This window comes from Ambystoma mexicanum, chromosome 4q (assembly GCF_040938575.1).
Source record: "Ambystoma mexicanum isolate Mex_15411 chromosome 4q, UKY_AmexF1_1, whole genome shotgun sequence".
NCBI lineage: Eukaryota > Metazoa > Chordata > Amphibia > Caudata > Ambystomatidae > Ambystoma > Ambystoma mexicanum.
Window position 1 is genome coordinate 1,257,144,659 of NC_090928.1, and position 17,401 is coordinate 1,257,162,059.

Consider the following 17,401-nt stretch of genomic DNA (forward strand, 5'->3'; position numbering starts at 1 on the left):
GGTCCAATGAATCTCACTCAGCGCCACCACACCCATATAGCGCAACCGCAGAACACCAAAGCCAGGGCAATCCGTGGTAATGTGTTTCAAGGTTTCCACCGTGAAAAATTCACACAATCTGCAGATGTTAGTAGTTTGTGTTTTATCCTACTTGAATCTCCTTTCCAGGGTAGCAAATTGGTTCAGGCGGAATCGAAGATTAATGGCCCGAATTTATGGGCTGGGGAAAAGTGATAAATACATCAGGTTCTTCCCTCACCTCCTTCTGCACCCTGCATACTGCCTATAGAGTGAGAGGACCCTGCACACTGCCTAAAGAGTGAGAGGACCCTGCACACTGCCTATAGAGTGAGAGGACCCTGCACACTGCCTATAGAGTGAGAGGACCCTGCACACTGCCTATAGGGTGAGAGGACCCTGCACACTGCCTATAGAGTGAGAGGACCCTGCACACTGCCTATAGGGTGAGAGGACCCTGCACACTGCCTATAGAGTGAGAGGACCCTGCACACTGCCTATAGGGTGAGAGGACCCTGCACACTGCCTATAGGGTGAGAGGACCCTGCACACTGCCTATAGGGTGAGAGGACCCTGCAGACTGCCTATAGGGTGAGAGGACCCTGCAGACTGCCTATAGGGTGAGAGGACCCTGCACACTGCCTATAGAGTGAGAGGACCCTGCACACTGCCTATAGGGTGAGAGGATCCTGCACACTGCCTATAGAGTGAGAGGCCCCTGCACACTGCCTATAGAGTGAGAGGACCCTGCACACTGCCTATAGGGTGAGAGGACCCTGCACACTGCCTATAGGGTGAGAGGACCCTGCACACTGCCTATAGGGTGAGAGGACCCTGCACACTGCCTATAGGGTGAGAGGACCCTGCACACTGCCTATAGAGTGAGAGGACCCTGCACACTGCCTATAGGGTGAGAGGACCCTGCACACTGCCTATAGGGTGAGAGGACCCTGCAGACTGCCTATAGGGTGAGAGGACCCTGCAGACTGTCTATAGGGTGAGAGGACTCTGCAGACTGCCTATAGGGTGAGAGGACCCTGCACACTGCCTATAGAGTGAGAGGACCCTGCACACTGCCTATAGAGTGAGAGGCTCCCCAGTAAATCGGCCAGGTTCTTCCCTCACCTCCTTCTGAACCCTGCACACTGCCTATAGAGTGAGAGGACCCTGCATACTGCCTATAGAGTGAGAGGCTCCCCAGTAAATCGGTCAGGTTCTTCCCTCACCTCCTTCTGCACCCTGCACACTGCCTATAGAGTGAGAGGACCCTGCATACTGCCTATAGAGTGAGAGGCTCCCCAGTAAATCGGCCAGGTTCTTCCCTCACCTCCTTCTGAACCCTGCAGACTACCTATAGAGTGAGAGGACCCTGCATACTGCCTATAGAGTGAGAGGCTCCCCAGTAAATCGGTCAGGTTCTTCCCTCACCTCCTTCTGCACCCTGCACACTGCCTATAGAGTGAGAGGCTCCCCTCTAAATCGGCCAGGTTCTTCCCTCACCTCCTTCTGCACCCTGCACACTGCCTATAGAGTGAGAGGACCCTGCATACTGCCTATAGAGTGAGAGGCTCCCCAGTAAATCGGTCAGGTTCTTCCCTCACCTCCTTCTGCACCCTGCACACTGCCTATAGAGTGAGAGGCTCCCCTCTAAATCGGCCAGGTTCTTCCCTCACCTCCTTCTGCACCCTGCACACTGCCTATAGAGTGAGAGGACCCTGCATACTGCCTATAGAGTGAGAGGCTCCCCAGTAAATCGGTCAGGTTCTTCCCTCACCTCCTTCTGAACCCTGCACACTGCCTATAGAGTGAGAGGACTCTGCATACTGCCTATAGAGTGAGAGGCTCCCCAGTAAATCGGCCAGGTTCTTCCCTCACCTCCTTCTGCACCCTGCACACTGCCTATAGAGTGAGAGGCTCCCCTCTAAATCGGCCAGGTTCTTCCCTCACCTCCTTCTGCACCCTGCACACTGCCTATAAAGTGAGAGGACCCTGCATACTGCCTATAGAGTGAGAGGCTCCCCAGTAAATCGGTCAGGTTCTTCCCTCACCTCCTTCTGCACCCTGCACACTGCCTATAGAGTGAGAGGCTCCCCTCTAAATCGGCCAGGTTCTTCCCTCACCTCCTTCTGCACCCTGCACACTGCCTATAGAGTGAGAGGACCCTGCATACTGCCTATAGAGTGAGAGGCTCCCCAGTAAATCGGTCAGGTTCTTCCCTCACCTCCTTCTGCACCCTGCACACTGCCTATAGAGTGAGAGGCTGCCCAGTAAATCGGACGTTTCTGCCCAATCAGCGGTGTATAGTTTGCGTTTTACAACCCCCGGAAATTACTTCAACTCATCCTGGGATGAATTCAATGGAGTATGGTACACATGGTAAGCTTGAATTTAATAATAGTAGAGGCTGTGTTAGATTGTGATAACTCACCCAAGTCTTGATTAAGAGAGTTATTTTGGGGATTCAGCATCTTAGCATATTCAGCTAACGTATTCCATAGAGCAATGGCTGCCAGGGACACTAAACCCAGCTCATGTCTAACCACAGCGTTTGAGACAGATTGGTTCAAGCCCAAGGTTAATTTCCAGAGGAGCCCATGTAGGATATCTAGTGGGGCCGCCAGGTCAAACAAAACTATGCCCAGACTGTATAGGATGGTTGGTTCAATGGTTTGCAGGTAAAACCTGATCAAAGGGATCAGGGAGTAACGACAAAGTTGGCAATAGATCCTCTTCATTTTTGCTAACAGAGCCGGAAGCCCTTCCCTAAATAGAGTCATCCATTCCCCCCCTAGAATGACTGGTTACAAGGTTAAAACCCAAATACTGCATTGAGTCCACCCTTCCCAGAAGCTGTTCCCCCAGCCTCCAAATACAAGTCTTAGGATGTTTCTTAGTTGTAAAGATAACGACCTTAGATTATTTTCCATTATTCTGCAAATTGTTTTGGACCGCATAGTGAAAGAAGAGGGTCAGTTTTCGGAGGAGGCCAATTGTGTTTTTATCGAATAAAATATCATCAGCGAAAGCGAGCCAGTCCAATATTAGACTGCCCAGCTTTACTGGGTTGGTGGTTCCCGCCTTCCATAAAGCTGCAATCTCCGAAATGTACAGATTGAAAAGGGTCGTGCCACAACACAGCCCTGTCTAAGGTCCAAATTAGTGGAGACAGGGGTGGAAATGGCCCCGTCCCTCGGCCACCTGACCCTCAGTGACGAATCTCTGTGTAGCAGTGCCAAGATCTGAACAATTTTTAACGGGACTTTCCATTTTATAAGCTTGCTTCAAAGAATTTCTCTGCTGACCATGTCGAAGGCGCAGAACATGTCATTTGACGCTATAGACAGTACCTACCTCCCCCGTTTTTACGGCCGCAGAGAGGTGGGAGATAATTGAACCGTTAAGGGTGGCCCCAATTCCTTTACAAAAACCCACCTGGTGCTTGGACAGAAAGTTTAGTTTCTCAACATGACGGGAAAGGTCTCTCAAGAGAAGGGAGGCGAAGATTTTACTTGGAGGCATCAGGCAGGGCGATTCGCCCTGCTTGAAAATGGGGATGATTGTGGACTGTTTCCAAGAGGAAGGAATCTTACCCTCCCTGTAGATGGTCCTAAAGTTTCAGTAGAGGGCCAACCCACAGTTCCGGCTCCTGCTTGAAGAGCATTGGCGGGATACCATCATGGCCTGGGGCCGTAGATGCCCTTGCCCAACCAATGGCCCATCTAACATCATCCTCGTCCCAGCGACAAGCCCCCCAGTCCTTAGTACTCAGGTTGAGAACAGAGCAATCCGACTCGCCAGTAGATCGAGCAAATTTAGACTGTGGGTAACCCACCCAGACATGCTATGCTGTGTCACAACCCCTGCCAACCTCTGGTATTCTGTTGACGACGTATGAGTTATTGTAAGGGCATGCAATGCTTTCCTTTTGCTTTTTTTTTTTGTTGCTAAGGCAATAGTGATGTCATATTTGTGAAGATGTCTTTTCCCAAAATCGGGCTTGCCTTTCGCTGCCATAAGGACCAGGCAGGATTGTGCTGCAGTGTTAAATGTTTGTACCCCTCCTAGACCAGTCGTGCAGACTTAACCATTTGTCATCTGAGTATAAAGTTTGAGAAATGCCATGCATGTGGTAACATTGCACTTACCTGCCAGGCCTCCTCTAGCTGGGAGAGTGAGGGCAGTAGATGGCTCAGTTGGTAAATGTTCCAGTCTAAGGTGAGCCATTAAAAATATAGGACGGTGGTCGCTACCCACAAGCAGGACCCCCGTGAGTGGTTCACAAGAAGTTAACAATGGGGAAGAAATGAAAAAGTGATCAATCCAGGATTTTGAAGTGCTCCGGGACCTGGTATAAAAGGAGTCGACTTCTTCAAGGGATAGAAGGCATAAGGCCATATCCCAATTACGAAGATGGTTGGACCAAGTCTGGGCAGGATCAGCAGGGTCCAATGAGGGATTGAAGGACCCTCTGTCCTGATCCGAGTCCTGTACAAAACCCTCACCACAATGTGCGTTAAGGTCACCTCCCAAGATTATCATAGAACCTTTGGCCGTTACCAGCCATTTCTCGAGAAGGTCGTCAAGCCCCTCCAAAAACTGTCAAAGGGTATATTTAGCAGGGTTCCAGCAAACGTTTACTAGGAGCAGATCGTCCAAATCATTGTTAAGTGTAAAATTCACCGCTAGAATTCCCTCCAAAGTGGAGGATATCTCATGGTGAACACATTTCATGATCAAGTCTATTGGTATAGCGTGCGCCCCCGAAGGGCGCCCCTTAAGGCCCCTACTTGCATTTTTTCAATACGTATGAAACCCCTGGAGGGTGAAGGGACAGATGGCCATTGTTTCCTGCAAGAAAAGTATGTTAGATTCCCCAACCCTAGTGTGAATCCCTCGGACAAATTGTGGAAGCCACAGACATTCCAGGATACAAATTTACAGTCCCCGTCCTACAGCAGGATTTCAGCTTGATTGATCTTTGTAAACATCTGAACTGCGGCCTCCAACCAAGACCAGTCATCCAGAGCCGTCGTTGTTCCAGACAGGGATTTGGCGTCATGTGAGTTTGTTTATGTGGGCATGAGGGAAAGTTTGGGTGACAAGTAGTCCACCTAAACAGTTGCATCATGAAGATCAAAAGTGTCACAACCCACCACCTTCAGCCGTTCACGCTCGTGCCAGATGATTTGCGTGATTCCATTGGATTTGAAATGACAAATCGATCTGTTTGAGCCTGATTTCAGAACGATTACACGCGTGATGTCATCAGAGCGCAGGGCTCGTAGTAAGGGTTATTTCCTGGAAGGTTCTGAGCATTTGAATTCTATTCATGGGATGTTTCTCATTAGGATGTAAGATGAAGTCCCACCCCATAATGATCCCCTTGAAGGCTTGGACCTTGTGACAATCTGTTTGACCGATGGAATCAGAGAAGGCCTCTCCCGAGTTCCCATCCCGGGTTGCTGAGACAGTAGGCTCTATACGAACATGCTGATTAGTCAACACGCTTGGAACAGTTGTTAACGCATTAGTTGGTTGTGGTGGAGCCGGGAGTATTGGATTTCCCAGAAATGTAGTCATCTTAGTTTGTTTGATATTCTTAGTCTTTTCAGACTCTGTTGTACTCCAGTATCTCCTTCCAGTAAGTCATGGTCCATAACTGGCAGTGAAACTTCTTCCACAGCCAAGTCCTTGACTGTATCTTCGCCCGAGAGGGTATTCAGAAATGTAGAGATCTTTTCTTTTTTTTAATTCAAATTTCTTTTTCTGCTGTTCTGTAAACCTCTGGTTTCCCAGTGATGACTCTGACATCTTCTGATGTTCTAGTTGCTTCTTTATTGAAGTTCCAGTACATTATATTGGTTTATTATGTCAAGTTCATCAGAGCCTAAGACAACATGCACCGGCATCCTCCCAGGTAGGCTACATAACACCAGCTGACTCACCCAGCACTCTCAACCATACAACAGCATTCTCACCAGCAAGATTCCATGTCACTCACTCAGTATTCTACTCATTCTGCAAAGACAACATGGAAACTAAATCACTACATGTTCCTTTTTCTTTTGGGATTTTTGTATACATTGATTTGTTAGCCGTAGTTGTTGTGGGCTCTTGTGGGTATTGGAAGATTCTTCCATGTTCTGTTGCCCTGGCTCAATAGATGCCCCTTTTGGCTGCAGTCAGCCTCAGTTGGGGCAGCATCCCTCAGCTGTATGTCAACCACCGCTGATGGAGTATCCAGAGTAGGTCTGCATTCCATGTTAGGTAATGGTTGCAAAGGCAATGGAGATGTTAGTGGAACTTCCCATACTTCTTCCTCCCCAAAGTTGCATTTGAGAGCAGTTGAAACCGGTGTTGGTTTTTCAACAATTTGGACAACTTAGAGTCCAATGTGCCCAGCTTGTTTGAGTTGTTGTGCGTAATGTCTTTGATATATATCGTATAGCCTGACCATGGATTCTAGCACCAAGTGGAGTGCCGATATCGATGCGGGCTCCAATGAATCAGTCTGTGGGAATATCGTAGAGTCCCTTCTCATATCGATGTTCCTGGGCGTGAAGAAATCGCTCACTAGGGGCTGTTTTAAAATAGACTTTAGTATTTGCTCTAGTCGGTGAAGCAGACAGGCTGTTTGGTGGATGAAAAACGTTGGGCAACGCCCTCAATACCAAGAGGTTTCTAAGCGCGGACCCGGGGATCAAACCTGTGTTGCCCCGTGTCGTCTTGCTTCCAAGGCAAGCATGTTGCCGCTGAGCTATCCTCCCGAGACTATTTGCAGTTCCCTCCAGATTAGCCCAACGTTTTTCAAAAGATTTGTCCAGTGTCATTGAGTGATTTAGCGTTGTCATTGGAAGGGGATGTGGATCCAAATGTAAAGTAGGCCCCTGTGTCTCCCTGCCATCCTTTGCAGTACTCTTAGAAGCGGTAACAGAAGAATGAGGATCCACCTCTAACATGGTGCAGTGATTTGGGCACAGGGGCGGAGCCTGGTCCATTGGAGGGATAGTTGAGTTCTCCATAGTCTGCCTGTTGGGTAGCCCTGATAGCCCAGTGCCCCGGGTTCTGCCAGTTAGAGCTTGCAAGAAGAGGGGTGGAGGGTGTTATGGGCAAGACATGGCAATGCCTGCCACTCATTTCCCAAATGTGGGGGCAGATTGTTGAACGTCCCCATTGTAGAGGAGGTACCCTCACGGTCAGGAAAATCCCCCATCCCCTCACTCTGTTTAAGGACTGCTAGACCCTTCTCAGTAATTAGGAGCCTCCCGCTCCTCAGTTTAGGTACCGGCATGGTGCTTAACCACGGTTCAAAGGATACTAATGTGCACAGTTAGGTGCTTATCGTGCCATAGTTTATATACTGGAGTCTGCACTGCACCCTGCACTTGCCCACAAGACCAAAAGACCACTTGCCACCACTTGGTCCCTGCATGGAAATGGGGCTTTTGAGTAGTCAGCCGGGTCCAGGGGCAGTGAGGCTCCTCCCACTGTAGACAAGCTAGTAAGCAGACTCTCCTTAGAAAGCAAAAGCAAATCAACGCTGTAGTGTTGTAATGCTGTTATGAGGTTGCAGCAGTAGAAAAGGCTCTGTGAATGAAAGTTGATCTGTATTTCGCCAAAGCTTGAACGATACAATACAGAGCTCAAGACGAAAAGACTACTTGCCACCACTTGTTCTTTCCCTGATTCACAAATGTAACACCAAGCCTGGATCACTATCCTGCCAGACGTGTCTGTAGATCTCAGTGTTCAAGAAAATGTCCCTTCTTGCCACTTAATGCTCTTCTCTGTCTCTCTCTGGTGTATGTTATTCGAGATCTCGCCGGCTTGCAGTGGGCCGCAGCCCCTCGGTTGCATGCCTCTCCGAACTGATATGGGTCCTTGACTCTTGTGTGCTGTTTTTGTGGGGCCTTCCCCGACTTTTTATGAGCCCCAGATCTGCGAGTGCTGTTCTTGTGGGGCTTCCCCGACTACGTGTGTATCCCAGATCCTTGTGTGCTGCTCTTGCGATGCTTCCCCGACTTTATATGGGTCCCAGTCCCTTTTGTGCTTCTCTTGCAGGGCTTCCCTGACTTTATATGGGGCCCAGTCCCCTGTGTGTGTCTCCTGCGGGGCTTCCCCGACTTTATATGGGTCCCAGTCCCTTTTGTGCTGCTCTTGCAGGGCTTCCCCGACTTTATATGGGTCCCAGTCCCTTTTGTGCTGCTCTTGCGGGGCTTCCCCGACTTTATATGGGTCCCAGTCCCTTTTGTGCTGCTCTTGCGGGGCTTCCCCGACTTTATATGGGTCCCAGTCCCTTTTGTGCTGCTCTTGCAGGGTTTCCCTGACTTTGTATGGGTCCCAGTCCCCTGTGTGTGGCTCCTGCAGGGCTTCCCTGACTTTATATGGGTCCCAGTCCCCTGTGTGTGGCTCCTGCGGGGCTTCCCCGACTTTATATGGGTCCCAGTCCCTTTTGTGCTGCCCTTGCAGGGCGTCCCTGACTTTATATGGGTTCCAGTCCCCTGTGTGTGGCTCCTGCAGTGCTTCCCTGACTTTGTATGGGCCCCAGTCCCCTGTGTGTGGCTCCTGCGGGGCTTCCCTGACTTTATATGGGTCCCAGTCCCCTGTGTATGGCTCCTGCGGGGCTTTCCTGACTTTATATGGGTCCCAGTCCCTTCTCTTGCTTATAGTATGTAGCAATCTGGCCCGGTTCACTAATCTGCTAGGCACTGTTTCTTATATGTCTCTTTCTTAGCTCTCTCCAAGTACTGGTACAAGGGAGATGGGGGTCTTCAGCTTTCCCCAACCGCCTCCTTCATTCTCCTTTATCTCTACCATCCGTTATAGTAACGCATGTACCTTTTATGGTGTTACTGGTTTGTTGGTACGGCTTCTCAGAGTTGCTTCCTCCTGTTACGGGCTTCCGCACACCTTCCAGTGGTCATGGCGTGTCCTTGCAGCTTTCCCTGGTCTGGTCCTTTTCAGTGTGTGCTTCTCAGTCTGACCGCGTGGTCCATCTCTGTCTCTCCCGGGCATCCGATTCTACAGCCTCGATGTCGGGATACACAGTGTGTGTTTAGCAATCCTCTGTCAGCCTTTCCTGTTCTCAGCGACGAGCCTTCAGCTGGCTCTTGGTTTCTCTAGGGAGGATCTGAAAAACTACCTAGTCCTTCTTCCCTTTTAATCTTTGGCTTTTGCTCTTGTTGACTGTAGAGCGTATGTTGGTTCCACGGTAGGCTTTTGCCTCCTTGACTGTTCTTTGTGTCAGTGGTTGTATGAACTCCATCTGAGTAGCCGCCCCTCTTCCTCGTCCCAGTATGGTCTATGTGGATGGGATCTTCTACTGTACACAAATATATAGGAGTGTGGGGGTCCACAGAGTACTGAGTGGGGTAAGAGGGAAGAGGGGACAGAAATGGAGGGGGTGCATACTGCGTTCTCCCAAGATAGTTGTCACTGGTCCCATAGAGGTTTTCCCCTCCCCATGAGATTGACCTGCTGAATACCACCCCCAGGGGGACTATCGGTTAGCGGCATCACCTCTTTGGCCTCCTGGAAAGAGACTCCCTCATGGGATCACTGACAATACCCTGGGAATCGTGTCATGACCTGTACGTAGACCGCTGCCAAATTTGTATTATTTCTACGACGGAGTGCAGAACTCCAGGGTAAAAGGCGGCCTACACGTGTTTACGCTGCCTTTTCTTGCCCTGCGCTTTTGCACTCAACCTTGCAAAACGAGTAAACGCAGCTTGGGATGCTCACATGCCAGACAGGGTTTACTTTTAATTGTGAGTGCCACTGGCCAAGCTTGCATGTCTGGTAGCATTTAATTTTCATTATGAACACTGCTTATCATGCCCATTTGGTAAGCAACTTCCACAATAACAAGTAAGCGCTGCCTGGGATGGGTATTAGGCTATCACAATCGAAATAGACATTGTTTATTGTTTGTTTGCAGGATTCAGGATTCTCTTCCTCTTCCTCAGCAAGAACTAGCCACTAACAATATTTGAGATTTATAGAGTTCTGCACTTCTTTCTTATCTTTTGCTGTATTTTTCTTGGCTGTTGTCAATGTCATCAGGATGTGGCATTGATCCACCTGGGCACTCTGGTATTACCATCTACAGTTGTCAGATGTCAAAGGGATTCTCAGCTTTCCCCTCGTGGAGGTAGTAGACTCCAATGACATGCCTTCTAGGGGTGTTTAGTGGTTGACCTTAGGCCTCTCCACCACTGTATAGTTGTGGTTCCTGGAGACTACTACTCACCCTGCCATTGTCCTACTTCCTCTATGCTCTTTCCCCTGCTTCTTATTTCCTCCTCTCCTTCATCCTCTCTTCTTGGCATTCTTTTACTTTCCCCCTGTTGTACTCCCCATCTATCTTTCTCCTTTGGCTTGCCTCCAATTTCTCCTTCCTTCTCCATTCATCTGTCGTGCTTCTCCTCTTCTGCTTCTCTCTCACCACTCCCCCTCTCCGCTCTCTCCTCCTCTTTGCTTTATATCTTATTCTACTCCATTCTGTCTTCTTTCATCCTCACCCTTCTCCTCCTCTTTGCTCTCCTCCTCTTCTATGCCTCTCCCCTCCTTCTTTCTGCTCTCTCCCCTTCACTCGTCTCCTCTTCTTTCCTGTTGATCTCTCTCCTCTACTTCCTCACACTCTAGCCTTCTGCATCTCTGTACTCAGTCACCTCTCACTTACACGCCTCCATTGTGATGCCTTCCCTTTTTATAGTACGGCATGGTTGGACCCAAGGCATGGAAGTGTTCAATTGCACTCAGCCGAGTGAGTAGCATTAGCGTGGCATGTTACTGAGGTTCGTTAGCTGACCAATGTTCACTAAAAGACTTCCGGTCAGCTCCACTACCTGTGCTTACTGTATTGCCCAATTTGTTCGAATTTAATTGATCGTATGGTAAATTTGGCCAAATTCGGCCAGTACCATTTGATCGATTGAATTCAAACAAATGTGGTAATCAATACCAAGCATGGGGAGGAGGGTTGTCCCACGCTCCACATGTTTGGTAGTGATTGCCTTGGGGGAGTAGCGGGGGTGTCCTCCGCTTCCTGAGGACAGTAGGCGAAGGACCGAGAAAAATAAAAAGGAGAAAAGCGGGCCCTGCGGCGTATCCGACCCACGTAAGAGGGAGGGAATGGACTCTGCAGGATCAGAAGGAAGCAGTGAAGCAAATGGTAATTTGGGGGATGTATTGGCGGGGCTGGGAGGTCAAGGATTTGCCGGATTTGGCCACGGCAAAATTGTATTTGCAGTGGAATTGACCACAGAACTTACTAAACCGCTCTCCATCAGTTGTTATTTCTGCTGTGATTCTGCTACAGTTCTTAACAGGGGCTGCCGAATCTACCTCATATCTCCATTAGACTTCCATGTTTTCTATGTTTTGACCTTGCAAAGCCCTGCAAGCATTGGTTTGCAAACCTCTGTTGGCAAAGCAGGATTCTGTAGCAATATTGTATGTCTCACAGAGGCTCACAAGTGCGCATACACAAACATCTTGGCTCTCCACCCCGTGCTTGGTATTTTAATCCCTGGAGCAGTGTTTCCAAGGCCATACAAGATGATTACAGTTAGTAGGAGTCTTCATATACATGAGGTTAGAATAGGCTCAAGATCTTACACTGACGCCGACACAAAGGGATCGCTTACTTTCTGTAGCTCCTGCATAAAATCATCATACTCGCTGCAGTGGCCTCGAGCAGGCCTCTTCTGTGGACTTCAGGATAGGACATGAGAGACAGTGCTTGAGACCCATCGCCCTGCTCGTCACTCCTGTGGTCCTCCATTGTTAAAGGATGTAAGTCTATTGTCTGTTTTGTGTGGTCCTCCTTCGTACCAGGATGCACGTTGTTGTGTTTGCCTGGTGGCACCTGTTTTACTAGAAGCTGCTTGGCCTCTTCGCTGTCTCACTCTTGGTTCCTGTTCTCTCTCCTCAGATATGGATCATGGCTCTCTGCGTCTGCCTGGTGTTCACCATTACCATTGGGATCTTTCCGTCTGTCACAGCTGATGCCAAGTCCTACGTCGCAGGAACAAGCAGTTGGAGTAATTATCACCTGAGGGAGGGATGGCTGTGTCAGTGGGATTGGTCTGTTGTGGCATGAGCCTGTGACCTAATAAGTGTGGCACAAAGAGGTTGTAGTTTGGAAGACTTGATTCACAGGAATTTGCACGATCTGAGCAGAGGGACTAAATGCAGGGTTAGATGGGTGTTCTGGACCTCTGAAGTGCAGAGCAGCTGACATGTCGCAAACCATGACTTTTTTACATTCCAGAATCAAATGAACGGTACTGGTTGCAGATGCAGGCCTCAACTAAAAGATAATAGCTGGGAAAGGGGCTGTTCGGCCCTTTCACCATTATAGGAGAAGGTGATAAGGATCAATACCACTCTTTGCAATAGGTTCCAATTCTTCAGAACCTCTGCCTGGGGAACCACTGACCCAGCCAAGGGTTCATTCCCCTACTTGCACTTTCAGCCAGGGGTCATGGCTTTGTGTTGATTCTCTGATGAGAAATAGTGTAGCACCAATAGTCCAAACAGGACTCTGTCCTGAGTTATGAAAAGACTAACCTGACCTCCCAGAAGGATCTTGGCCCTATGTTGGACAGGAGACCTCTTCCCTGGGGCTTTAGATGAGTGACACAGAGGCATTTGTTGGAAAGCATGGCTTCTTACCTGACGCTTTCACTGAAAGGCCTACATTCAACAGCAAACCACTACCATTTACATTCAGGCACAACACTTTGCTTTGGACAACAGACCTATGTACTATGTACCATGATTTTGTAATGTGAGGTTCAGGCGCCTGCATTATGCAGCAGAGTTCAGTCCCTTGTTTGCTTTAAGGGGCCTAGTGGCCTGCACTGGACAGCAAACAGTGTTCCCTTAGTGCTGTGTGAAGCACAGAGGCCTGTTTTGGACAACAGGCCTCAGTCCCTTGTTTGCAGTATTGGGCCATGCAGCCTGCATTGGGTGTGAATCATAGGTCTGCATTGGACAGGAGGCCCCCTTTCCTTGCATTGGTGCTATGGGGCACAAAGGTCTCCCTGAGTCCCTGGCTTGGAGGACTGCACTGAGCATTAGCCTGCTGTTATTGTGTTGCTTCTTTTGGCAGAAAGACCTGCATTGGACATCATGTATCTGTTCCTCGTGTTAGTTGGGTGAGGGGCAAAGGTCTGCTCTGGAGGTCCTGGGTCCCTGGTTTGCGATATGTGGCACAGCGATCCCATTAGACAGCAGTCATTTCGTTGTGGCAATTACTGTGGTCTCCCCCTATCATTACAGTATAAGCTGAACAAGAGTCTGACATAGAGGAAGTCACCATTTAGCAAAAAAGAAACTTTACTTATAGAAATCAGGAAGACTTTCCGATTCCAATTAAACAATCATAATGGGGTTTTCTTATTCCCCACCTCAGCTGGTTCATTGTCTTCTCGGCTCTGTGGGTGTTTGCCACGTTCATATCCCCAGAGATGGTTGAAGACAGGGGCGTTGCTAGGGGGGGGGCTAAGGGGGCTACAGCCCCTGATCTTTTGGTTGTAGCCCCGGATAGAATCTCAGGAGCTACAGCCAAAAGACTAGCTAGCCCCCAGTCCCAACAGTAGCGACATCATCTTAGCCCCGGGTCTTTTCCAGAACTAGCAACTCCCCTGGTTGAAGACATGCCTCGGGTATCCAAACACGTATTACTGCATACCTGGGGTCCCCGTGAATGGATAAGGACGTGCAGGCAGTCCTCATTAGATCTATGTGAAAATGATAAAAAATATAGCGTGGCCTAAAATAGTCGAATTACCCAAAAATACATTTCCTAGGTTTTTTAATGCTGGTGATCCCCTGCACCCACTCCCTCACCCAACTCAACCCCCAATCTATTTATTGGTAAAAAGGTGCTAAAATCCCACATTTTTTCGACCTTTTAAATTCGCAGTTTTTGACCTTGCTATTTTCGTTTCGTTTTTTTCGGGAAATGGCGTCCTCAATGAATGAATATATGGAGAGACTATCAGGGCCCTATGTGTTCTGACTGACATTGGCACTTGCCTCTGTCATGATCTCTGCTTCCAAAAGGTCAGGGTTTTCCCAACTCCCTTGGAAGCAGATCCATAACCCAGGTTCTGAGTGCCAACCAGTCCCAATTGGGACCTTTTGGACCCAGTCCTGGCGCCAGTGGCACCAGGCTCATAAATATGCCCAGTCCCAGCGCTGGAAGCGCCGGGCTCATAATGCTTGGGTGGACTTACCTTCAGCAGACCATGCTGCTTACTTGCCTGCCAGTTGAGCCTCTGATCCTCTTCTGTTTGGAACTACTTTTCCTGTTGGGTGGGGCTGGAGCCACTCCCTAGATTCAGAACACTGGAACTCTTCTGGAAGGCAGGAACTCTTTTCTTACCAGGAACTCTTTTCTTACTTGGGCGTGGCTGTGGAAGGAGACACCTAAGCACTACAGGAGGCTATTTAAACCACACCCGGTGGATGAATCTTGCTTTGCGTTATTCTGCAACCTCTGCAGCAGAACGCTCATCGTGTCTTCTGCATCCGGTCCTGGGCCTAAGGAAAAAGGCTTACCATCCTGAATCCAGTCTTCAGCAACACCTATAAAGACAAGAAAGAACAGGTTAGCATTCCGGCATCTGAAAGGCAAAGGCTTACCATCCTGAATCCAGTCTTCAGCAACACCTATAAAGACAAGAAAGAACAGGTTAGCATTCCGGCATCTGAAAGGCAAAGGCTTACCAACTCTTCGCACGCTCCGGAGGCCTTCGGCGCTGCATCCCGCATCTGAAAGACAAAACAAGGTTCGTTTAAAGACATTGGGGAACTTTAGTACTCACGTGCCATTACTCCTTTCCACATCTAATCCAGTGGGTATTCCGGCACCCTGCAGCCGCTCCGAACTCGTACCTGCAAAATAAAAAGACAGTTAGAGCGCATAGTGAAGCAGGCAACAAGCGCTTACTTACGTGCTTCCAGGCGCTTCTATTCATCACACGGGCTCCATCTTCAACTCACTTCAGCCTGTCATCCGCCATCGCCGGAACCCTGCAAAACAAGAGACATCATTACTAAAGACTTTAAAGACATTTGAATGACTCGAAACTTACCGTTCGTGCAGTAAACGACGGACAGCAGTCCTCTGAAGTCAAGAGGCCTGCGCTACCTATCCAGTGAAGAAACTGGTTACAGCACCCTGCCCCGAGGCAGATGGAGAGCTCGGCATTCACTTACCTAAGGTGAGAGCGTTAACCTTTGGGGGTCTACAGGAGAGGAGAAGAGGAAAGAGATAGGGACACCCCAATAACCCCAGTTCATTAACCCCATATTTTCTATCTGCAGACATCTTACTCTACACGTCAGGCATACAGTGCACAGAGGTCCAGCCCAAAGAGCCAACCGGGTGCTACACATCACCTTTGAAGATACGGTAGTCGCCCAGTCAAGACCGGCGCCTCTGCGAGAATCAGGTGAGCGTTACAGAACGCAAAGCCTACCGCAAAACTCTCGCCCAGGCGCTATGGAAACCTCGGATACTGACCCCCTAGCCCGGTTACTTGGGGAACTAAGGGCAGAAGTGCATGCAGCTTGTCAGGAAACGAATGCTCTAAGAAGGGAACTAATTATTTCCAAGGAGAGAACAGACAATCTTGCTAGACAAGTGCTACAGTCACAAGCCGGACAGACCCCGTTACCCGCATCAGGGGCAAATCTTCCTTCAACATCCTCTATGAATCCAGTGCAGATCAACCTACCTGGGAATGTACCTCTGGCTCCGCCCGAACGATTTTCTGGTGACCCAAAGAGGTTTGCCGTATTTATCAATCAGTGCCGGTTGCACTTCTTATGCCGGCCAGCAGCCTTTCCAACTGATCAAGCAAAAGTAGCTTTTGTACTTTCGTACCTTAGTGGCAATGCGGCAGACTGGTCGATCCCTCTAGTTAATCAAGATGATCCGGTTCTCCATGATTTTCAAGCCTTTCAGCTTAGTATGGAAAAACTGTTCGCAAGACATTCACAGGGGCAGGCCTTGGACAATGAGCTTCTTTCGTTGCGACAGGGTAATCAAGACCTTTTGGCTTATATTGCATCTTTCAATAGACTAATAGTGGAAACTCAATGGCCTGAGGACAAAAGGATTACGCTGTTTTATAGAGGTCTACGTGGAGAGCTCAAAGACGTTTTAGCCCAAGTAGTGAATCCCCCACAAGACTGTTCGGATTATATAGACTTGGTCGTTCAAATAGATCACAGGCTGCAGAACAGGAAGGCCGATCGTTCCAAGTTTGATGCTCGAGTATTTTCCAAACCGCCAACTCCTTCCAAAGGAGTAGACTCCGGGGAACCCATGCAAATAGGGGGTCTGAAAGGTCCTCTAACACAAAGGGAGCGGGAAAGGAGGAAACAGTTGCAATTATGCCTATATTGCGGAAACTCAGGGCACTTTCTTCGAGACTGTCCGGTGAAACCTGCCAAGAAGGCAGTAGGAGCTGCAGTTACCAAAGTTACAAACTCTGAGCAGGGAAACGACCTCGCCCGACAAGAATAGAGGTCCTCTTGCCGAGCGTGAAAACCAGTTCCGTGACCTCGCATTTCGTGATACCTATGGTCCTCATTAGCCCTGATAATCCGGATCGATTGCATGCAATTGAAGCTTACGTCGACAGCGGTGCCATCGGCAATTATGTGGATCATGAAATGGTTTTGAGGATGAATCTAACTCTTTGTCCCAAGGCTGTAAAGGACGTCATTACTACGGTGGATGGTACGGAGATAGCCTCCGGGCCAGTAACGCATACCACTCAAGAGGTGACGCTAGTAAGTCAAGATGGACACCATGAGAAGATCGTGTTCGATGTGATCAAGGCCCCTCAGTTTCAGATTATTCTAGGAATACCTTGGTTAGAGAAACACAATCCTCTGATCGATTGGCGAGCAAGAACGGTCCAGTTTCCAGAATGTGTCTCTACTTGTCACCCTCCACCTGGTGTTGCACTGGCCGCAATTTCTTCAGAGACTCCCCAGTTACCTCCCGAATACCTAGAATACCAAGATGTTTTCCGGAAGGATCAGGCTAACTCTCTACCTCCTCATAGGTCTTATGACTGCCAGATAGACCTGATACCTGGATCTACTCCTCCTTGTAGTAGAATTTATGCCCTCACCGAGCCTGAGAACCTTCACCTTCGACAATACCTGGATCAATACCTGGCAAATGGGTTTATTCGTCCTTCCAAGTCCCCTGCTTCTTCAGCTTTGTTCTTCGTTCCAAAAAAGGAAGGAGACCTTAGAACTTGTATCGATTATCGCTCCCTGAACCAGATCACCGTTAAGAATAGATATCCGTTACCTTTGATCCCTGAACTCCTGGACCAAGTCAGAA

General features: G+C 49.0%; 1 protein-coding gene across 4 annotated transcripts in view; it reads left to right on the plus strand.

Annotated features, from left to right (window-relative positions):
- SLC29A1 (solute carrier family 29 member 1 (Augustine blood group)) overlaps positions 1–17,401 on the plus strand; it is a 589,752-nt gene that overhangs the window by 501,475 nt on the left and 70,876 nt on the right. For all 4 annotated transcript variants that reach the window (XM_069608852.1, XM_069608853.1, XM_069608854.1 and 1 more), the window contains one exon: positions 11,957–12,065. In XM_069608852.1, coding sequence (XP_069464953.1) covers positions 11,957–12,065 — 109 coding nt within the window. The remainder of the gene's footprint in view (positions 1–11,956; positions 12,066–17,401) is intronic.